The sequence below is a fragment of the Hyperoodon ampullatus genome (assembly GCF_949752795.1).
Source record: "Hyperoodon ampullatus genome assembly, chromosome: 9".
Taxonomy (NCBI): Eukaryota; Metazoa; Chordata; class Mammalia; order Artiodactyla; family Ziphiidae; genus Hyperoodon; species Hyperoodon ampullatus.
This window is the reverse complement of record NC_136922.1, coordinates 85,628,117-85,652,641: the sequence shown is the minus strand read 5'-3', so window position 1 is coordinate 85,652,641 and position 24,525 is coordinate 85,628,117. Positions and strand designations below refer to the sequence as shown.

The window sequence follows — 24,525 nt, the reverse complement described above, 5'->3', positions numbered from 1 at the left end:
TTCTGATGGCTGTTGTTATCTTATGTGATTGTGTGGGGCTGTGATTGTGAGTGTGGTGCACATTCTGAATAACCTATATCTCTCCCCTTTTCTTTCCTAGATATAGCAATGATGTAACTTCTCTGCCTTTTCTGCTGGAGATCCTTACAGTGTTACCTGAAGAAGTACATAGTCGTTCCTTACGAATTGGAGCTAACCGACGCACAGAAATTATAGAAGATTTGGCCTTCTATTCTAGTACAGTGGTATCTCTATTGGTGAGTATGTTTGAAATACTGAGTTGCTGCCTAGGGGCAAAAAGCCTTGGTGGTTATTTAGTAATTCAGTTGCACTATTGTGAAATAGCTTTCTTAGCAAAATTTGACAATGATAATACGGTGGCATTTATATAATACTTTACAGTTAAAAAGTACTTTCAGAAGCTGTACTTTTTGAACTTCTAAGTAATGCTTTGAGGGTAGTGTTCTCTCCATTTTATGAATGAGAAACAGGCTTTAGAGTGACACTACTGCTAATTCAGAGTTTGAACTCAGGTCTTCTGATTACATGTCCCTTGCTCTTCTGCTTCTTCATGCCACCGACTGTAGGCTGTTGATCAAGGACTGTGCTAAGGGAAGTGTGTATAAATTTACTTTACTTAAGGAAAGGATCCTCTCTAAGGGATGAATTGAGATTTTTTGATAGGGTGGTGGTACAGGACTTTACTTGACCTTTGAGCCATATCACAATTATAGATTAGCTAATACTACACCATCCTTTTAAAAAGAGTTAATTTTTGATTAGGTGGAAATTTTAATGCCCTAGACCAGGGTGGGTAAATTTATGGTCCATGGGCTGGTCACCTATTTTTGTAAATAAAGTTTTATTAGAACACAGTCATGCCCATTCAGTTACACGTTGTCTGTGTCCGTAATTTTGGGCTAAAACGGCAGAATTGAGTAGTTTTCACAGAGGCCATATGGTCCGCAAAGCCTAAAATATTTACTGTCTGGTCCTTTATAGAAAAATTTTGCGGATTTCTGAACTACTAGATGGTATTAAATTGATAATCTAGCTCACATCTCATTTTTAGGTCTTTATTGTCCAGCTCAATTTTCTCAACAATGTGGTTTATAATAGATTATTTTTCAGGAATGTGTTTCAGTACTTCAGCATCATAGAACTTTTTATTTGAAAAAACAAAATTTTGTTTAAAATTGTGTTCAGTTTGGTGTTAGAAATTCATTGGAAACTTTTTTAAGTTAAATGTATTTTTCAATTAACCATTTATTTTAAAGAAATAGTGTAATAGAAAATTAGAAAATGTAGATAAGCAAATTACATTCAAACCACCTGGGATCACACTATTTATTAATCCTTTAGCACATATCCTCTGTGAACATATATACAGATTTTGAAAATCCAAATGAAAATATGCTCTACCTACCCTTCTGCAGCCTGCTTGTCCAGTCATCCAGCTTCATCTTTCTATTTCAGTAAGTTTTTATATCATCTAATAAATACCTAAACCATATTCACATTTCTTGAGTTGGTCCTAAAATAGCGTTTACAGCATTTTTCCAAATCAGTATCCAGTCTAGAACCATACCTTGTATCAAATTATTATGACTTAATCACAGTCCCTCTTCTCCTTCTTTTTCAAAATGACACTGATTTGTTGAAGAAATTGGACTAGTTTTATAAAGCATCTTCTTACCTCCTGGATTTTCTGTTGCCTTGTCTTTGTTTCATTTAGTTTGTTTTTCTATTCTCTGTAATTCCTCTAATTGGAAGTTATATTTAAAGCAACCCTACTCAGTAGGAATTCCTCAAGAGAATTAAGCCTCAAATGCCCTAAGGCACCAATTGTTTGTAATGAATTTTCTCTTGTATACCATCCATAGGATGATTAAGAAAATAGACACTCAGATCATTTTCTGCAGGACTTAATTCTTTCCCAGAACCCTGGTAAGAAAGACTGAAAGCCTTGATGGATTAATTTTAAAAGGTTAAACATTTTTGGCCAGAAAACATGTTAGATACTTCATGCTGCAGTTCATCACAAGTTATACTTTTTGGTTGACCTTCTGTTAGTGATGCTAGGATTGACTGGATTAGGATGATGATAGTCTGATTCTTCCATTTATAAAGTTTGTTTCCCCCCTTGTAATATAATGCAGTTTGTACAAATGTTAAATTCTAGTTTATAATCCTTGCTTTAATAATTTCATTGTGGTTTGCAAAATAATGTTTTGCTAATTCTGTCTTTCCTTCTACATATATATTAGCATTCTTCTGAGTACCCACTAGAAAGGCAGGATGAATCTTAACTTTTAAATTTCCTGTTTTCAATATAAGGGTTTTGTTTTAAAGGTGCCTTAAATGTTACTTTTTTCCCTGGCTTTCTCTTTATGCTGTACTATGGACCCATGGATTTTCATTGATTCAGGGTGTCCGCTTAAGTTATTCTTCTGATGCTTTAAATGTTGTAACTTTGGCTACTGGAGCACTTCTTTACTTCCTAACAGAAAAAGATGACTAGTATTCATCTAGTTACTTTCATGCCCCAGATCTAGAATCCTTAGTTCCTTTTAGTATCAGTTTGGGTCTAGTCGGGAGAGAGAAACCACTTAGTAATTTGTTGGGGCTTTTTTTTTTTTTTTTTTTTGCAGTACGCGGGCCTCTCACTGTTGTGGCCTCTCCCGTTGTGGAGCACAGGCTCCGGACGTGCAGGCTCAGCGCCCATGGCTCACGGGCCCAGCCACTCTGCGGCATGTGGGATCTTCCCAGACCGGGGCACGAACCCGTGTCCCCTGCATCGGCAGGCAGACTCTCAACCACTGCACCACCAGGGAAGCCCTGTTGGGGCTTTGTAATATAAAGAATGTTTAACTATAACAGGCATCTGTAGTAATGAGGGCTTGTCTAGTAAGAGGTAAAGAGAGCTCTAAAGAATATAGAAATAAAACAGATACAAGGAGCAGTCATTAACGCCAAGGCTGAGATAGAGTTTCCAAGGGAGGAAGAGTTCACCCCCCTCCCAGGACTGAGATTCAGACCCTGTTGGTGATGGTATAGCTATGGTAAAGAAGTCATTGTGGTGCTGCATGCCGCTGAAAATCTGTCCTCTCAAGCTTGCTGGAAATCTGCTTTCCAGGAAGCCCAAGAAAGTTGTTAGGGAAGGTGTCTCACCAGTGGCATTCTGCCACAAAATCACCTGGGCGTGGGAGTGCCAGGGGAAGCTGCTGGCTACTGTGCACTGTAGGCACTGGAGAATTTAAGTGCACTGAATCTGGTGCTGGAGAAGAAGTTGCACGTTTCTTGGGAGCCAGAAGCACTTTACTATAAAACTGTTGGGGGTGAGGGAGGGCACTGCTGGAGAAACTGCTGGTTAGTGCACTGCAAGAGCTGGCACCAGAGGAGCTAGGAGTCTGGGGCTGAAGAAGCTGCACATTCTTTTTTTTTTTTTTTAAATTAATTAATTAATTTATTTGTTTGTTTTGGGCTGCATTGGGTCTTCGTTGCTGCATGCGAGCTTTCTTTAGTTGCAGCGAGTGGGGGCTACTCTTCGTTGTGGTGTGTGGGCTTCTCATTGCAGTGGCTTCTCGTTGCAGAGCACGGGCTCTAGGAGCACAGACTTCAGTAGTTGTGGCACGCGGGCTCAGTAGTTGTGGTGCACAGGCTTAGTTGCTCCGTGGCATGTGGGATCTTCTTGGACCAGAGCTCAAACCCGTGTCCCCCTGCACTGGGAGGCGGGTTCTTAACCATTGCGCCGCCAGGGAAGCCCTCCATATGTACTCTTTTACATACATTTAAACTCCAGTACAGTGGTGTAACAAGCAAATAGGAAATATGCCCTCACGTATATATTGATTAACAAGGCTATAATTGGTATCGATGGCTTTCTTCTTCCACAACTCATTTCATCTTTTCTCTGCTGCTATAGGCTGAATATTTGTGTGTCCAAACCCCGCCCCGCGCCCCAGGAAATTCATATGTTGAAAACAAATCCCCAAGGTGATGGTATTGGAGATGTGGCCTTTGGGAGGTGATGAGGTCATGACAGTGGAGCTCTCATGAATGGGATTAGTGCCCATATAAAAGAGGCCCCAGAGAACTCCCTTCTCCTTTATGCCATGTGAAGACACAGTAAAAAGACAGTTGTTTGTGAACCAAGAAGCAGGTCCTCACCAGACACTCGTACCTTGATCTTGGTCTTCCAGTCTCCAGAACTGTGAGAAAGATTTCTATTGTTTATAGGCCACCTATTCTGTGTTATTCTGTTAATAGCATCCTGAATGGACTAAGACACCTGCACTAGCCAGAAGCTCAGCTGCTTGGGGTTCTTTACTCTGTGAAGTGACCCAAGCCTTCATTCCCCAAGAGTCTGAGCCCTCAGTCATCCTGCCTTTGTGGATTGTTGCTTCTGTAGTTTTCCATTAACTTTTTGGGCATGGAAGTACTAAGAGGCTCCCTAGAAAATCCTCTGGGTTATAGACCTAGAGCTCCTTGCTTTGATTATATAGAAGCAACACAGTTTTTCCTTGGTAATTGGGATCTGTCACTCCAGCCTGTAAAGTTCCTGTTGGTTCAGTGGCATAAGAAGCCCAAATAGTCCAGGTGGTAGTCTTATGTTCCAGTTCACTGGAATTATTTTTGTGTTTCTTTTTTTTTTTTTTTTTTGCAGTATACGGGCCTCTCACTGTTGTGGCCTCTCCCTCTGCGGAGCACAGGCTCCGGACGCGCAGGCTCAGCGGCCATGGCTCATGGGCCCAGCCGCTCCGCGGCATGTGGGATCTTCCCAGACCGGGGCACTAACCCGTGTCCCCTGCATCGGCAGGCGGACTCTCAACCACTGCGCCACCAGGGAAGCCCTATTTTTGTGTTTCTTGATAGAAGTATTCCTTCTTTGGGACCAAGATCTCCAAACCAGTAGAGCTCAAAGTTGCTGTACTTCCTTTACTCTGATATGAGTTTCTTGATTAGCTATGATACCATGATGGTTGCATGTGGTATTCTGTGAGTCCATGAATGATAGTGCTGACAGAAACATTACAAGCAGAGAAGACAACTCTATATCCAGAATATGGGTCTAATCCTCTGGACAAATCTCTGCTTCCTCCATGATGGAAGTCCAGTATAATCAGTGAACGTGGTCCCCATGGGGAATGGTGCCACTGGGGACTCAGTGTTGGTCTCTGCTGTTGATGGGTTTGACACTCATCAGTAGTGTTTACCAGTTAACCCTTGGTAGGTGGAAATCCATGTTAACTCCATGTTTAGCCTCTATCCCTGCTACTATGGCTCCTTTGTTTATGAGCCCATCGAACAAGCACTGGGTGGCTAGGGAAGGAGGCTGACATCATAGAGTTTGTCATTTTGTCCATCTGTCATTGGGAGATTCCTTTATAGTGGATGCCCTTTGATGGGTATTCACATAGGACAGATATATCGTCACAGGCTGTGCCCATTTAAGTATCATTCATAACGCATATATGTGGAACCTAGAAGAATGGTACAGATGAACCTGTTTGCAGGGCAGAAATAGAGACACGGATGTAGAGAACAAATGTATGGACACCAAGCGGGGAAAGTGGCAGGTGGGGGTGGGGTGGTGGGATGAACTGGGAGATTGGGATTGACATGTATACAATAATATATGTATAAAATGAATAACTAATAAAAACCTGCTGTATAAAAAAATAAATTCAAAAAATATATCATTCATATATGTCTTCCTCAGACTTCCTTGTCACCAGTCTTCCAATCCTGTTTCTACCAATCCCTGATCATCCATCCAAATGATAGACATATGTCCATGAATAAGTGGAGATCCATATTTCTTGTCATCTCTCACTCCAGACATGGTGGACAGCCATGTGTATTGCTTGAAGATATGGTCACTAGGAGGGTTTTCCTTCAGCACTGGCCTTTACTAAAGCCCCTGAGTGGGCCTGTAATGCTGCAGCTGTCTACCTTCAGGTGGTACCAGCATATTATGCAGAGCCATCTGTAATCCAGGCTTGAATTTTTTCTTCTTCAGTTATCTGGTTTGTAAGGGACACCCCAGGAGGCCACAGGCATGGATTGAAGGGGATGAATCAATGCAAGAAGAGGTGGTGTCAAAGGAATCTGAGCCACCTATTCATGCAACGTTTTTGTAGCTTCCAAACCTTCCCGTACTCAGTCTCCTTATATCATTTCCATTTGATGACAGATTGCTGCTATGCCTGCCCAACATTATGGCTAGGTAGTTCAGACAATACTTAGTTCATGATGGGAATCTCAGGTGTTGATGAGATTGCTGTCCTATGGATAGGCCTGCCAAGGCCCAGTAGCAAATCAGAAGCTGCTTCTCAAAAGGAAAATAGTTACCTGCAGAAGAGAGCATAGATTTGTTCTAAAATCCTAGGTATTTGCACTACGATATTCCTATTGGTACTTCCCAGAGGCTCCATATACTCACTAAATCCAGAATCTCAAGGAAGTACACTCGTATCAATGAGCTTGGCTCAATGTAGTGTTATATTCCAGCCTTCCTTGGTCTAAAACCTTTAGAATACACTCCTGCATGTTTCCCAGCTTTCTTCAGACACATATAAGCAAAGTTTTACAGTTCTCTTGGTGTATAAGTTATTTCCTCCTGCATGTACCTGTTCCCCTAGAACCTTCTGAAATTTGACCCTAGTTATGAGTGGTACAGGGGATGGTTGTGGTAGGTATTGAAGAGATTGGGCATCCTCTTTCAAAGCATCTGTCTCAGATGGGGTCATTACAGGGCTTTCAAGCTGAGGAAGGCTAGTCTCAGACACTGGAAGGCAGGCCACTTTTATTGGTAAGGTAGACTCAGAGTGACTTGGGGTTTCAGGATTATCCGTTTCATTAGGGTCCAACCAGATGTCTCCATTCCATGCATCAGAAGTCCATTCTTTACCAGTCAATTTCAGAACTTTCACATGAGAAACTTGGTGAGACTTATAAATTCGACTGTTGTTTGTAATTCAGCAAGCCACACAATTAAATTTTGTATATGAGTTCCAGCAGTATTAGCTCTGCAGCTACAAAAAATAAGAGCTTTATTTGGAGCTGCTGTGGAAGCTGTCTAGCTCTCAGACTGTGACTTGAGTTGGGTTAACCGACCCGAGCTTGTCAGTTTTTGTAAGCACTCAAATGAACTAAAAAAAAATTCAGTGGCCACTGTAGTCGTTACAGTCATCATTACTGCCACGATGGGCAAGTGCGGTTAGCCACTTGGACTTGACTTAGCACTTTATCACAATTGGCAACAGGTGTTAGCTTGATTTATCATCATGAAATCTGAAAAATATATCCTTGTGGTACTTAATAAGGTCTATAATTCTGTCATGTAGCTTGTCATGTTATAGAACCTAGAGCATGAAATTAGTCCAGTTACCAAGAAAAATAGGTATTTGGCTGTAATAGATACCAAAAGCTTCTTAGAACCTTTTCATTCAGTTACCCTACGTTCTCTTTAATGGTTTTATTCTATCTTATTTTCTTGTCAGTATTATACTTTTGTGGTCTATTTGAATGGACTTATTCCTAAACATTGTGTTGAACTTTATAATTTTTTTAAATATTATTCTTCTTGCTCTTAAACTGAGCCTGGCCTCTAATATTTTTCTCCATTTATTCTCCATTTCATTAATTCAAGATCTATTATTATTTACCTCTGCTATGTTTTTACTGGTGAGCTCTTCTGGTATTTATCTTTTAGCTTTTGAGGTCTTAACTTTAATAAGAGACAAGAGTCTTTAATAATACAGTTCTCAAAGAGAAACTGAAGGCATCTCTTAGTTCTGAAGCTTTGTGGTGAGTGTTTGATTTAATTAATAGAATTTCTTCTCTTCAGAGTAGCTAGTTTTAGATGTAGGGTTTTTCCAAAATTCTGTCTTAAGTTTGAGTCAGTAGTTAGAATGTATAATCAAGTCCTTCCATTTGTAAACATCATGCCTTATTAAACTTGAAATGTCATTCAGGAAGCATAAAGGCCAAGCAATTGTGTCATGAGTTTATAGCGAGAGCTTCAAAGATTTAGGTGTGTGTGTTTGTTGGTGCGGATGTGGGTATGTGGTTGCCATGCACTTACTTGAATCTTTTCTTTTTTCTTCATTCATTTCAGTTCAGTTCAGTGTAATTCAAACTAATTAATAAGTATGTAATTATTATTGCCTGATACTGCAAACATAGGGGGAACATGGCTACTTGGAAGTATAATTGTTAGCATTTAGATCATTATGGGATTACATACCACTACCACCCGCCCCCCCATGCATTCTAAATGCCATGGCAGTTATGATAATTCTAATCCATTGCTTGCAAAAGTTATTTTTAAAGATTCTTTTTTTTTTTTTTTTCTTGGCTGTGTTGGGCGAGTGGGGGCTACTCTTCGTTGAGGTGCACGGGTTTCTCATTGCGGTGGCTTCTCTTGTTGCAGAGCACGGGCTCTAGGCACACGGGCTTCAGTAGTTGTGGCACACGGGCTCAGTAGTTGTGACTTGCAGGCTCTAGAGTGCAGGCTCAGTAGTTGTGGCGCATGGGCTTAGTTGCTCCGCAGCATGTGGGATCTTCCCGGACCAGGGATCAAACCCGTGTCGCCTGCATTGGCAGGCAGATTCTCAACCACTGCGCCACCAGGGAAGTCTCTATTTTTAAACATTCTTTATCCAGAAAAAGTTGCATTACACCTTACTTGGGAAAAAGTATACATCACAAAAACAGTTTACAAAGAGAAACAATGGTGAGTTTTAATCTGACTTTTCATTATATCTTTTATAAACTATCATATTTATAGTAATATCACTTTCTGTGGATGGTATATTTGCTAGAGTATTCCAGTGCTGAAGCTGAAATACCAGCTTTTCATGAAGCAATATACAGTAGTACAACTAGCTTATTTCTACTCTATAAAATCAAGTGTATAGATGTGTTATTTATTTTATTAATTTTTATTGAGATATAATTGATTTACAATATTAGTTTCAAGTGTACAACATAGTGATTCAGAATTTTTATAGATTATACTCCATTTAAAGTTATTGTAAACTATTGGCTATATTCCCTGTACTGTACGATATATGCTTATTGCTTATTTGTTTTATACATAGTAGTTTGTACCTCTTAATCCCCTCCCCCTATCTCCCCCCTTCTCCTCTTCCCCTCTCCCCACTGGTAACCACTACTTTCTTCTCTGTATCTATGAGTCCGTTTGTTTTGTTATATTCATTTGTTTGTTTCATTTTTTAGATTCCACATATAAGTGATAACATACAATATTTTTCTTTCCTATTTCACTAAGCATAATACCCTCTCCAGGTCCATCTGTGGTTGTTTCACATGACAAATTTCATTCTTTTTCATGGCTGAGATGATGAGTATTACTTTGAAGACAATTCTATTGATAAGATTACATTAATGCAGAAGTTGGATCTAAGAAATATACTGATAATTGTTTCTGAAACATATCTGTCTTTGAACCAGTCTATAACCTCTCTGTACCTCAGCTTCCCAGTTGAGAAAGTGGAGATAATAATAGTACATACCTATACAGTTTTAGTGGGGATTAAGTGAATTAAGAGTGATGAGAAAGGGCTTCCCTGGTGGCGTAGTGGTTAAGGATCCGCCTGCCAGTGCAGGGGACACGGATTTGAGCCCTGGTCTGGGAAGATCCCATGTGCCACGGAGCAACTAAGCCCATGTGCCACAACTGCTGAGCCTGCACTCTAGAGCCGTGAGCCACAACTGCTGAGCCCGTGTGCCACAACTAGTGAAGCCCGTGCGCCTAGAGACTGTGTTCTGCAACAAGAGAAGCCACCGCAATGAGAAGCCTGTGAACCGCAATGAAGAGTAGATCCCGCTCGCCGCAACTAGAGAAAGCCTGCGCACAGCAACGAAGACCCAACACAGCCAAAAATAAATAAATAAAATTAATTTATTTAAAAAAAAGAGTGATGAGACAGTGTCTGGCAATTAAAAAGCACTTTTAACTGTTAGCTGTTATTGTTATCCTTCTCATCATTACACCTGTAAGGTGATTGTAATAATATTTTAAATATAAAGATTGACATTATTTGTTGTAGCTTTTTTTTTTCTTCTTTTCAGATGACTTGTGTAGAAAAAGCAGGAACAGATGAGAAAATGCTTATGAAGGTCTTTCGCTGTTTGGGAAGTTGGTTTAACTTAGGAGTTTTGGACAGTAACTTCATGGCTAACAATAAGTTACTAGCACTCCTTTTTGAGGTTTTGGTAAGTAATGGCTTTGTTTATGAAATGGTTTTTGTTTGTTTCTGGCACATAGTCGTTTAGGGTAACTGCCCTTCTGGGATATAAGAGTGTTTTCAGAGTTTTACGGAGTGAGTGGAAAGTGTATGGTAAGAAAGCAACACTGTCCCTTCCTTGTTGCCAAGTACCAAATTAAGATATTAGTTTTAGTGCTCAGAATAAAATGTAGTTAGGTTTAAGAGGAAAGCAGTCTTATATGTAGATATGTGTAGATCAATGATTTACATATTAAAATTCAAGTAACAAAAAAACCATTGGTCTCTTTTTCTTATTTTAAAAGTATTAAGTTGTGTGTTTCTAATAATGGCCATTGGGCGTTTGAGACAATTACAAATCAGAATATTATCTTTGTAACTGAGGTAGTTTACTTAAACATCAGGGTATGTATAGGATGAATTTTGGGTTTTTGAGATCAGAAGTAATGTATTTCTATACACTTGTGCATTTGTTCCTTAAACTTTAAAAGTAACAATGCCTAGTAATACATTCCTCTCTCTTGGTAGACAAAGAGTAAGTGAGTGCTTAGAATAAGACTAGTTTTTAGAACAAGAAACAGCAATACCTCAAGCACAAATGTTAAACAGGTCTTTGGAGGTGGGTGTGACTTTGTCTCTTTCTCCCTGATGGTTTTCCTTCCATGAATACATATTAGTATGGAAACTCTGTGTTTCCATACTGGTTGTGTGCTGGTGCACTATAATTTAGAAGATTTAGCATGATACTAGGTTGACATCACTGTGAATTAAAGAAAGAAAAGGAAAACACATTCTTCAAGGAGACATTTTTGGTATTGTACTGTTGTTCGTGTATTTCTGCTGTCATTCTTGGATCAGAAGCTAAAATTCAGGAAACTTAGGATGCTAATAATTGTTTTGCTAATCATTGTCTTTGTCTCCATGTCTATTGTTGCCATACCTCAATAATGGTAATTTTGATTCTCATCTCACCAAGTTGTGTGAAGAGTAGTCAGTATTAAAAAATTCAGGTCCCACTTTTGTTTAAAAAGTGTGTAAATAAGTTTACATATGAATGGAGGACAGTGTAGAATACTCTTCAAACTTAAAACATCGGTGACTCTTGGGAACTGAGATTGGGGTAAGGAGCAAGCTAAGTAGTGTGCTAGGGTTATATTGTCTTCTCTACTGATCCAGTATTAGGTCCTCTGTTACTTAAAAGAGTGTTTCTAGAGTCAGGGTCAAATGTATTCTCGTTCTTACATTTTTTTCAGTGGTTCGAAGTCATGCCACATAAAACTAAATATTTTAGTTTGCTTTATGCTTGGACCACGACCTTATTATATAAAACTAAATATTTTAGTTTGCTTTATGCTTGGACCACGACCTTATTATATAACTTTTCCCCTATAGTTCTTTTTTAAAAAATATTTTTAAAATAATACTTGATATATACAAAAGAATAAATTTGAACATTTAACTTTTGAAACATAGTTAATACAGTGGATATTTTTGAATTCACTGCCACTCAATCTAAGAATAACCTAATGAATAATTTGTGTCTTTGTGCTTTCCCAACCCTGCTTTTACAGCTCCCACCGCCCGCTCCCCCCCACCGCTCCTCCTCGCAGAGATTCTAAATGTCCTTGTTTTTTTAATTATTCACAGAAGACCAATATGCCTTCGCTAGATTTATCCAACCTCTCAACTGTACTGTCCTGAATAGAAACCCTGGAGGCCTCCCTCCTTGAACCTTCTAATATTCTCTAATTTGTATCAGTTGCTCTTTTGATCTGCTCCCCAGCTGTCATCCTGGGACTTCTCTTTACTCTGCTTCTGGATTGGTTTAACCATTTTTTTTGACCTACCTCAAATACCTTCCTCAGAAGGATATGTGGGAAATAAATATTGAGTTTTTGCATGCATTCCTGAGAAATGTTTTTGTTTCATTCTTAATCAATGATTTAGCTAGGTATAGAGTTCTATGTTCACTATTCTTTTTCTTCAAAATTTCTAAGACCTTGCTTTCTTATATACTGGCAGGCATCATTGCTAATGAGAAGGTGGATAAACTGATTTTTGCTCCTTTCTAAGTTACCTTCTCCTTTCCTCCCCAGAAGCTTTAAAAATCTCTGTTTAACCTTAGTATTCTGAAATAGCACAATGATGTGTTGATACTTGTTGGACCCTTTCATTTTAGATAGTACTTGAATATCAGAAAAAAAGATGGAGAAAATTTCCATAGACTAAAATAGGGCAGGGAACACATGGAATTCCATTTGGAGGGACTGGTATGGAAGAAAATATGAATTTTAGAAGTCATATGACCATGACTGAGGTACAAAAAGGCTGATTTGCTTGGCATATAAGGAAATAATAGTCAGAAATAGGAAGATTGATGGATGTTGTCTCATTGAAGGCCATGACTATTAGGCTGTTATGTATTTAAAGTACATGTTCAGAAACAGGCTATAATTGCTTTCCTGTTACTTGGATTACAGCTTAATGATCAAACTTCTTACTTCCCTACTCCTGCTACTTCCTAGCAACAGGATAAGACCTCATCCAACCTACATGAAGCTGCTTCAGACTGCGTATGCTCAGCTCTGTACGCCATTGAGAATGTGGAAACCAACTTGCCATTAGCCATGCAACTTTTTCAAGGAGTCCTGACATTGGAGACTGCCTATCATATGGCTGTGGCACGTGAAGATTTAGACAAGTGAGTAATTATTAAAGGCAGTAGACCTGGATTCATATACAGTCGGGTGTTCTCTTAAGTCACCTTTTATTATTAATCTGTCCTTTGTGATTCTTCGTGACTCTGTGTAAATATATACATTGCATCCTCAAGATGCTCTGCTATTCTCATCTGAACCAAGAGTGGCAAATCAAATGCAGAGGGAGAGGTTGTGATCATGGAGAGTAGTAAGTTTTTGCACTTAAAAGGGTAAGGCTCTAAGAGTTAGGGATGCCCTTTGAAGTATCAAGTGTGATTTGATGGGAATTTTATTCAGATGTTTTAATAATTGAGAATTTTAACTGACTTATGAGTCATTTGCTTGTATGTATAGAAGTATGTGATTTAAGGAAAGATGTTTGTTATGGAAATTGTGATACAACATAGCAAATAATCACTACATGTCCCTTAGGCTGAGGATTGCTTTTATTTATTTGATTAACTGTGTCTGTGAGTATGTACACATAATATCCAGATTTCTGACTTGATGTTCTCATTCCTCTTTCATTTACAGAGTTCTGAATTACTGCCGTATTTTCACTGAACTGTGTGAAACTTTTCTTGAAAAAATTGTTTGTACTCCAGGCCAAGGCCTTGGGGACCTACGAACTCTAGAACTGCTTCTTATCTGTGCAGGACACCCTCAATATGAGGTAGTGTTTATTCTATGCTAATGCCATTATTTTCCAAGTTGTATGTCACATATTATCTGCATTCCATTTTCTCCTGTCCAGCTTTCTATTTGTGGGAAATCATAGTTTTATTTTTAATTAATGTGATGGGGAGTTTCCTCTGTTTTGAATTTTTTAAAATATATATATTTGGGCTTCGGCTTTGATTCTTTTCTATTTTCCTACTTGGTTAGCTGGGCTGACTGGTATAGGAACCTGTTAGCAAAAAAGCCTATTACTTTTCCTCTGAGGCACCCTCTCTAGCGTCAGTTATTCTTTAGAGCTTTATAGCTAAAGAAAAGATACCAAATCTTAACTTGTGGAGACAAGTTTTAACATACAAAAGTTTTTTCCAAACTATGGATGAAAATGAGAATGGCATTGAAAGGACTTAAAGAGTCTTCTTCATCCCAAAATTTCTAAGACATGCTGCCTCTTTTAAGTTTGCTAGATTAAAAAAAAAAAAAAAAACTCCTTATTCAAGAAGCTTTATCTCCTCTTAATAGTATAAGAAGTGAGAAAGAACTCCCAAGCTGGGTTAGCTCTATTGAAATTGCTCCATTTTGGATCATTGACGGGAAAGGATGGTAGGGCCCCTCTTAGGGAGGGGCTCAGTAGTCCTGTGAGTCTCAGTCCTTTTTCTTTGATCATATAAAAGATAATGTGTATTTGTTTGACATAATCTCATGAGGATATCTAGATTTTGTTGAAACTTAAAACATTTTTGGGCAGAAGTATTGTACTACCTAATAATTATCATTCCTCTGAACAGTGCCATATGTAAGATGAGCTGTGGCTTGTACAGGTATTTGTAGATGGTTTATCTGGTGAGAAGTGTTTTAATCTCAAAAATAAAATGAAATAATTTCAGAATTTAGGAAAAAATACTTTTAAAGAGACTTCCATTTCTGTATCTGTTTCTCTAAATTCAGAATCCAGTATACTGTTGGAGAAGTTATCCCAGGGCTAGACAGAGAATGTAAAGCCAGTCATCCTAAATGGAGTTTTGGGCCTAACATGGAAAGATATAATTTGGGAGGATAATAATAAATCTGCTAGAAAAAAGGTGGCCTCTTAACTGGTTCCACTCATATTGTTTTAAAGTGTTTCTTTCCTATTGGCCCTAGTAATAATAAAACTGCCTTCTTTTCTTATTCAAATAAACCATCTTTTCTCTTTCTTTTAATTTGATAGGTAGTAGAAATTTCCTTTAACTTTTGGTACCGACTAGGGGAGCATTTATACAAAACTAATGATGAAGTTATTCATGGCATCTTCAAAGCTTACATTCAAAGGCTGCTTCATGCCTTGGCTCGCCACTGCCAGCTGGAACCAGACCATGTAAGTTTTCTTCTCTACTTAATCAAGTCTTGATTTCCTCTTCTTTTCAATGCTAACTTGAAAAGGAACTGAAAAGATAGAGAATAAAGCTAATGGAATCTGTGGGTTTTCTGTCACTCTAGCTTACACTGAAGAAGTCAGTACCAGTATAATGAAGAGTGCTAGGTCTATGTAAAAAGAACTCAATCCTGCTGAGCCAGTTATTCTTCTGGGAATTCACCTTAAATAATTCTGCAGAAGAAAAAAATTGCTATTTTATGTAAAAAGCATTATCTATAAAAGTAAAAAATGGTAAACCCACGTACAAGAGTATTAGAAGAGGAAATTCCCTGGCGGTGCAGTGGTTATGACTTGGTGTTTTCACTGCTGGCGGCCCAGGTTCAGTCCCTGATTGGGAAACTAAGATCCCGCAAGCTGTGTGGCATGGTCTACCCCCCCCAAAAAAAGAATATTAAAGAGTTATGTATATTATTATGTAGCATTCTGATGGATCATAATGCAGCAGTTAAAAATAATAACTTGAGATAGCAATAGTTGGTATGCTAAATGAAAAAATAATGTCAGATTTTATAATATGTATTTTTAATAGCATAAAATATGTGGTCGGATTAAAACTAACACAAAGGTGAAATATTTGTATGAGGATGTGGAAAATAACTTATGACTACCCCCTGACACATATGTGCACATTTTTCTTTATATTACTTATACTAATTTTATAAGTTAAAATAAAATATCATCTATTTGCTTAGAATAAAATATACTAGAAATATTATAAAACAGTCCATTGGAAAACTCTTCAATCTCATTCTTTGCTTGGTCACTTCAAATTTTGTAACATTTATTTCATTCTTTTGGTTGGTTGGTTTAATATCCCTGTCCTTCAACCTATAACTTGGAGTGGGCTTTTTTCCTATTGCTCACTATTAAATCTCACATGAAAACTGTCTATTCATTTTAATGTTAATGTTGTTATTTGAGTTACGGTATTTTGTATTTCCACAGAACCTTAGTGATGATTTAGTTTAGTGGTTTTCACTACTTTTTTTTAAAAACTGAGGAATCTTATCTTCAGCTACATATTGCTTGGAAGCCTGATAAGTAAATAAAAGCCGGGCTGCTCTGGTTTAAATGGCTGTGCTTGCTTGATCCGTTTCTTCCCTTTGCTAGTTCTGTGACACCATTTCCCTGGCAGGTAATTCCTTACACTTGTAGGTGTATAGTGCTTTATAATTCATTATCTCATCTGAGACAGCCATTGTTTCCTCCTCATTCGTTGACTTTAATTTTTTCATCTTAAAGCAAGGAGGTTGAACTAGATCAGCAATTGTCAATAATACTAAGGGCTTTTCCCAGATACTCATGGTCCAAGATTCTTATACATGCCCATAACCATCTCACAATTGGTAAGCCTTAATTTACTCACAGGAGGGTGTTGGAATAAGAAAAACTTAAGCATGAAATGTAAATGATCTCTGTATTTTTTAATGAAATATTTCAAATATACAGCAAAGGGAAAATGATTTTATAGTGAATATCTGTATACCTACTACCTAAATTCTACCATTAATATTTTACTATACCTGTCTTATTATGTATCTGTCCACCTATATAAAATTCTTTTTAAAGTCTAATATTCTATTCTGTGTCTAGTTCTTGTGATAATGGTTGATTTTGGTAGATCTTGCACTGTAAAGCTTCAGAGGCTTATTCAGTAATAAAAAGCTAGGCCTTATCTAGATAGGCTAATAAACTCTTAAGTTACCACCTCTTCTAGGTCACTTCCCACCCCCACCACTCCAGATTTTTCCAACAGCAGGCAAGATGTAGCTGGGACACACAAAAAAAGAGAAGCATTTCTAATAGTCAAGGCAGAGGATAGGTTGTATTGACTTGACACACCTAAAAGTTTGGGATACCCTCTAAAGTAAAATGTCTTTGTGATTTAGGCGATTCATCTTTTTGTTCATTGGGACTGGACTGCTTAATGGCTTTTTTATTCTTGATTTTATAAAGTAAATGAAAGCCTTAGTTTAAAACAAATGTTATCTGATTTGAAATTTTAGGAGGGGGTTCCTGAGGAGACTGATGACTTTGGGGAGTTTCGGATGAGGGTGTCAGACCTGGTGAAGGACTTGATTTTCTTGATTGGGTCTATGGAGTGTTTTGCTCAGGTAAGCCCATTTGGAGATTCTTAGCAGTTTTACCAATCACTTTAATTGTGTTAACTTCTATGTCTTCTCTAAGTGTTCCATCTTTTTCTTCAATCTTGATAGCTAAATGGGACAGTAGATATGCAGGTGCCTAGCACACTGCCTGGCATATAGTAGCTATGTTTGTTTAGTATCTTACAAGCCAATTGCAGTGAACAGTTCAGTTATGGTTTACACTATAATCTTGCTAGTGAGAGTTGTTCCACTTGTTCAGTTGAAATGGAAGATCATGGATAAACCTTAAAGCCCCCAAGATACTTATAGGGAATTTGGACCTAGCCAGTAAAATAGACAAGTTTTTCTGCTTTAATAATTATGTATCAACTCCTGGCAACTCTTAGTTATTTGGCATTTCCTTTGTTCACATTTATGGTTAGATTCCTTTGCAGTTTCATCCCAGAGGTGACTATACTAGAGTAGAAGAATCATAGTCCTGTGGTTTTACTGACAATCAGTGAGTAACATTTTACATCATAAGGTTGCAGTCACCACCATTCCACATCACTTAACATTAGCATAATGTCAGGTGGTTTTCATATTGCTGGATCATGCTCTGAATCCTGAAATACTAGTTTTAATGCCTTGTCAGCAATACTGAACTAACCTAATTTGGAGGGATGGGTAATCCAGGCATTTTGTGTATTTGGGGGCATCATCTGATCTAGAAAGCGTTAATAAAATTGTAACTATATTTCTTTATATTAAACAAAGTTTGTCTCTTGACCTAACTAGAAAGGGTTGGGGATTCTTAGAAAGCAGATTTAGTGAGATCCCCAGATCACAGGCAGATGACCTGTGCTCAGATTTCAACTCTTCTTTCACTGGCTCTGCAGCTTTGAACAAGTTACTTGTTCTTCTCCAGGCCTCAATTTACAAATTTATATAAATTATTAGTCTTGTCCAAGATGTGGACTGTGGGACACCAGTCTCATGAGATGTTCTTTGCCAGAAAAAACAGTTCTGTCAATTAAAACTGGAAAATGACTTAAATAGTATATTTAAAGGCTCTGTGAAGTTGTACAAGAGAATTGTTTAATTTTATCTTAACTAGCAGCGTGTTATTTGACTACAGAAATCTTATTTAGACTAACACCCAGTCACATTCCACTGATGGATATACCCTGGGAAGTTTCTGGACATCTCTGAGTATTCTGCTTGGTCTCTCCCCATCTCCCCTTGCTTGGACATGGTATTGTGATGGGTGCTTCAGAACAGCTACTTTTTAGGAATTTAATCTATGCTACTAGTGTTGATGCAGACAAGTAGTTAAAATAATAGAAATGTAAAGCCAATGCATATGCTGAGGTTTTACATTATATCTCATTTTTAAGTGTGTTTATGTATTTATGAGTTGTTATCAGGACCAGGAAAAGACACTCGTGTAATATGTTTTGTTTTCTCCATAATACTCATTTTGTGGGGGTAGACGATAATCTTGATATACTCTTGGGGACCTAAATGGGTTTGTTTCAAATATTAAACTAGTATTACTTAGAGTTAGTGAAGATTTGAAAAATGAAGATACTATTTTTCCCTGGCTCTGAGAGATAAATTTAGAAACAAGGGGCTAGATTTATTTTAACTAACAGAGTTTTTTGTTTTGTTTGTTCTGGAATTCTATTCTGTTTTCCTTTTAATGGATCCATAATCCACCTCTTCTTCTCTAGTTATATTCTACTCTGAAAGAAGGCAACCCACCCTGGGAGGTGACAGAAGCGGTTCTCTTTATCATGGCTGCTATAGCAAAGAGTGTTGATCCGTGAGTGTCTAATAAGTCTTTTGCTGGGAACTCTTAATATCAGAGGAAGGAAAATTACATTTTTCTCATATGGGATATGTTTGGAAACTCTTAGAACTTCTTACTTCTATAATGCTGTCTAGTCTTCTGACTTCTAGAGTCTAGTCCAGAGTAGCATGCATTGTTGATATCCATGTTTTAACCACATTTCCTAGAGTTAAAATTATTTTGTTCTTGATGCTAGGAAAAGAATGCTGATTTATCTTCCCAACCTAGGTTCCCTTGTGAAAGTTGGTATAAGCAAAAATTTGTTAGACTGTTAAATTGTTGGCACTTGCTTAAAAGCATTTGAATAGGCACTAATTTGGCTCTCACCTGCTTTTGTGACCTTGGGTGAGTTATCCTTACAAATATTTAATTATATTGTTCTCCTTTTTTCCTGTCTTGGAGAGTCATTTGTAAGTTTCAGAGAGGCCAGGCATAGGTACCATTTCACCTAAAAGAATAGCAAACTCTAAAGGGCAATTATTATTTTTGTTTTTGTCATTGGAAAATTTTAAATTATTAGAGTTTGATTTCTAATTGCTTAGCATAGAAATTCTATTTATTACTTCAACATGAATCCTTAAAAACAGAATTTACTTTGTTCTGTGAGTTTATAAATCGATGCTAGTATCTGTCAAGTTTTCCTGTATTGTAATCAGATGTCTGCAGTTGAGCTCTCTGTCCATGGCCTTGGTTGGAGAGATGGTTAAGGCATGTATTCATAAAATGTACAGTGCTTCTTTCTTAGCTGTCTTACAGGGTCTAGTCAGTGAAATCTTATGTTGTTTCTAATCCAGTAAATATTTAAGGAGATAGAGTAGGTTTGTTTTTCTCTATTAAGAAGTTCTGGTCCTGAATCACATATACTATTTGCTCTTAAACCCATTTGGTATCTTTTGGAACCTCAGTAACAGTCTGAAGATTATTACACTAATAATCTAACTGATTTGTGTTGGTATGAGAAAGGATGGGAAGAGAGTCTCAATAATTAGCTTAGTGCCCGTAGGAAGCATAAGGCATAAACGAGAGAAGATTTTATTTTGTTTTTTGTTTATCCACATTTCAAGCCAACTGCATGATTACAATTTTTTTTGTGTATGAAGGACTTAATAGACTTAGTGTATCAGCAAGGAGTGCTCTTGCACTAATCCAGGATTTATTTGCATTTTAAACATCTTTCATTTCTGGATTACGTTCTACCACTTTGGGGGCATCCTCCACTCTGCTTAAAGAACTTCAGCCAGTATTCTTGGGGAGTGAAAAAAAGAGAAGGAAAGGGAAAAAGTTAATTCATGGAGCTGTGGAAAGTATTTGGATAACTTTAATTTTCCCTCATGTTCTAAGTCAGGGCACCTTTATTCCTACAGCTTGTGTTCTTGTTTCTTTAATTAGTGAGCTGGCCCATCCATGCTTACCTGTTCTTAAAGTATCCATTATCCAGCTATAAGAAATCTTTTGGAGAATAACAACTAATAGCAAGTGGTCTAGAATTATTTATTCATTCATTTAGCCATTCAGCAATATTTATTGAGTGCCCACTGTGTGCCAGGCACTGTTCTAGGTGCTGCAGATATAGGAATAAATAAAATGGATTCATTAAAAGAAGACTTTGATCCACAGTAATTGCCTGCCTCTCCAATTTGAAGAGCCTTATTTGACAGCAGGATGTGTCTTTAGACACTTCACTGACATTCAGAAGATTAAGGAGCAGTAGTATGCTTCTCAGCTGAAACAATGATATCTTCCATTTCTGCCTTTTCCCCCTTTTTGAGGGTTAAAGAACTTTCATACCAGATGTTAAGCACTTTTATCCAAATGGTTATTTATTTAGAAAGAAACCCTTTAGCAATGATTTGTGTCATTGCAGCCTGTTTTTTAGCCAGAACCTAACCTCTGAAATTGGTAACTCTGAGTACTTGCCTTCTAAACTCAGGGAGAACAATCCAACACTTGTGGAGGTCCTAGAAGGAGTTGTCCGTCTCCCAGAGACCGTACATACAGCTGTGCGATACACCAGCATTGAATTGGTTGGAGAGATGAGCGAAGTGGTTGATCGAAATCCTCAGTTCCTTGGTATGTGTGAACACTCTCCTCTGCAGCTGCTGCTTCTGATTTTTCTGATTTCTTTCTTTCTCTCTCTTACTTTTGCTTTTGTTTTCCTACTTTCTCTTTTATTGATAGGTAGAATGTTTGTAGACACTGAGACTAAATATATGAGTTATTGCTTAGTTGATAGAACATTTTATAATCTGATCAGACTTTGGAGAAAGGACCTTTGAAAGATTAGATCTCTAGATAGGGAAACAGTTTGCTACTAGGACTCTGCTTCAGCGTAACTATTTCTGTCTTTGTTAGGCTTTGGCATAGGCTTGAGCTAATCAGACTGTCCTGTAGTTCTAAACTAGAAGCTGCTAATAGGCTAAAGCAAAGGGGGGTGTGTGTTATTTCAGTGTTAAATACATGCTCCATTTAAAAACTAAGAATTATTATTGAAACTAAATAAGTACAAACTAGAATGAAGAGTGTTGAGTTATATAACCTCTGGCTGCCGTTACTGACTTGAAAAAACAACTAAAGATCATATAAAATAACTTTAGAATGAAAGTAAATTTAGAAATAATTTATTCTTATCCCCTCATTTTGCAGATGAGGAAACTGAAATACAGAGAGACTAAATAATTTTTCTAGGTTAATATATATTAAGCCCACCTGATGTTCAAGACTGATATATTCTGAGAATTTTAAGAATTCTCAAATTCGTGAATATCATTAAGTTTGTGCTATACTTATCTTTATTACCACCTTTCGACTTGATTTTATTTTACACATGATCTTTTTTTATTGACTGAAACTCTTACTTAAAAAGAGATGTGTGTTCCTATTTTCTTGTTTCTGTATACAGAACATACAAGATAGATAAGCTTATTACATCATAGCTGAGTCACTTTCAAGTTCAACATACCATTTAAAAATTTTTCCAAAATACCTATTTTCTAATTCTTAAATCTCTTCACTTCCATTATCTGTCTCAAAATTTGGCTTTCTTTTCTGAACACTTTTTCCACAAAGAAACTAAGTGGGTTTATCTGTTTGTTAAGACTTACATTCAGTACCACCTGTAGTATCTCATTCAAATTTGTGCCTCAATTAGAAGACAAATTGCTGAGTGTTCATACTTACTCTAGAATAGTCAAAAACACAGATATTTAATTTGAGAATCATTGAAGCCTATAGTATTAGAGTTGCGTGGGCTAGGTTTTAGATTCTAGTTCTGATTCCCATGCTAAACAGGCCTTTTTGTGTGTGTGTGGAGGGGAGCAGGTTCATGCTGGGTTGGTGCATTGTTTTTGTCATTAGACTAGAAATGGAGATAACTTTTAAATGGGCTTTCAGAGATTACTTCTTTTATAAGGTTTGGTATGCGGTTACTCTGTAGTACACATAAAGTGCTCTTTAACCATGTATGATTTTTCTTAGGGTTTCTTCATAGAAAAACATTCTGATTTTTATGAAGCAAGGTAAAGGATAACTAGGATTTGCTTTATAGGAATTCGCCTTTGTAATCACTTTTCTTAGAACGCTTACATTTGGCAGAAAGTAAAACATAATGAATTAATTCTTTTAGAAGTGCTGAAGATCCATCTGTGTGGTTGGGGGCCTTTTATAATTATAAAGAAGCAAGTATAAAAGTGTCAGCTTTAGATAGCTCATTGTCCTGATTAATGTAGACTGCTTTTTTTTTTTTTAAACAAAGTGACTAATCTCTGAGTATAATGGTACTCTCTGAGCTTTATCGTCTTTCTTACATTACCCTATTAATACTTGTTGGTTATATCCACCAGTGGTTTCAGACTGAATCAGTGGTTTTCAAACCGTGCTCTGTGAAGCCCTAGCAACAAGCAACAGTTGATTTCCACAAGGAAAGAAATGGAAGATAAATAGATAGGACTCTCTCTGACACCATTTGTCAGTGAGATTAGCTCCATTTTTATATGTAAAAACATTGGAGTTTAAACACATTTCTTTTTTTTTTTTTTTTTTTTTTGCGGTACACGGGTCCTGTCACTGTTGTGGCCTCTCCCGTTGCGGAGCACAGGCTCTGGAAGCACAGGCTCAGGGGCCATGGCTCACGGGCCTAGCCGCTCCGCGGCATGTGGGATCTTCCCGGACCAGGGCACGAACCTGTGTCCCCTGCATCGGCAGGTGGACTCTCAACCACTGCGCCACCAGGGAAGCCCCACATTTCATTTTTTAAAAATGGGTCTTTTGCTTAAAAAGGGAATGTAAAACCTTTGTTCTAACAAATAGAAATTTTCCTTGAGTTTCAAATAATGTAATCTTTACGTATGGATTTTCTCCTTAGACCCTGTGTTGGGCTATTTGATGAAAGGACTGTGTGAAAAACCTCTGGCTTCTGCTGCAGCCAAAGCCATTCATAACATTTGCTCTGTCTGCCGAGACCACATGGCTCAGCACTTTCATGGACTCCTAGAGATTGCCCGTTCCCTTGATTCCTTCATGTTGTCTCCAGAAGCTGCTGTGGGCTTGCTAAAAGGTACTTACTTAAGATATTAAGAAGGAACAGTCTCTAAGCCACTTCTAGGTGTTATATCAGTTGTATCCCACTTTTCAGTTGCAGTTTACTCAGTTATGGGGAAGGTCACTCAGAGGGGAGGGTGTTGATTATGTGTACATGCATTCTTAGAATATTTTAAGGCTATATAACTAATACAAAGTGCTTACAGTATTTATAGCACGAACCTGGATTTTGAGTGGAGACAACACATTGGAACTAAACATAGTTCCTTTTTGAGTTGGGGGAAAGAATAAAAACGGAGACCAAATAAGCATTGCTATACCAAAGAAATAAGTGGAAATTTAAAGGTAGTGTGCCTGGCTCAGTCCTATAACTAGAAGCCAAGGGTTCTGGTCGCTTAATGGTCTTTAACCAGTACTGATCAGTCTTCCCTGATCAAGAGGCAAACAGCCAGGGTGGTGATGAAACTCAGAGTTATGGAAGAACTAGAGATATTATGCTAGGGGGAAAGACTTAGAGGAGACTTTAACACAGTGGCTATTTTTAAATATTTGAAAGATTATCTTAGAAAAGAGGGAACAGGTTTATTTTATGAGGAATTGATTGTTGACAGTTTACTGGCTCCTAGAGAGAAAATGCTTTGTAACCATACTTTCTGAAAACAAATCGGGGTGTCCTGTGAGGTAGTGAAATTCTTAAAGCTAGTATATCAAATAAAAGATTGAGCAATCTTTTATTGGGGTATATCAAATAAAAGATTGGGTAATACGGCCTGTGCAGCATCTTTTAAGTCTCTGTGAGTGGCAGACAGCCTTGTCCAGATTGGATGACTGTTAAATGTCAACTAACTGTTCTTTCTCACTTCTACAATCAGGTTCCCTACCAGCCAATGTAACTATGCATTTTCAAGACAGATTTTCTTTTCTTTTCAATCTTCTTTTGCCACATTTTCTGGCATTAAATCAGGTCAGATTTTTCTTAACTACTGCCAGTGGGTATCGCTGC

The 24,525-nt window shown here is 37.7% G+C and overlaps 1 protein-coding gene across 1 annotated transcript in view; it reads left to right on the top strand.

Annotated features, from left to right (window-relative positions):
* Window positions 1–24,525, top strand: part of TNPO3 (transportin 3) — a gene marked incomplete at its 5' end in the record, with an annotated part of 92,646 nt that overhangs the window by 40,511 nt on the left and 27,610 nt on the right. Inside the window, 9 exons of the mRNA XM_079711603.1 lie at window positions 101–257; window positions 10,102–10,245; window positions 12,782–12,957; window positions 13,490–13,628; window positions 14,841–14,987; window positions 17,054–17,161; window positions 18,868–18,959; window positions 20,917–21,056; window positions 23,347–23,538. Of these exons, the coding sequence (XP_079567729.1) occupies window positions 101–257; window positions 10,102–10,245; window positions 12,782–12,957; window positions 13,490–13,628; window positions 14,841–14,987; window positions 17,054–17,161; window positions 18,868–18,959; window positions 20,917–21,056; window positions 23,347–23,538 (1,295 nt within the window). The remainder of the gene's footprint in view (window positions 1–100; window positions 258–10,101; window positions 10,246–12,781; window positions 12,958–13,489; window positions 13,629–14,840; window positions 14,988–17,053; window positions 17,162–18,867; window positions 18,960–20,916; window positions 21,057–23,346; window positions 23,539–24,525) is intronic.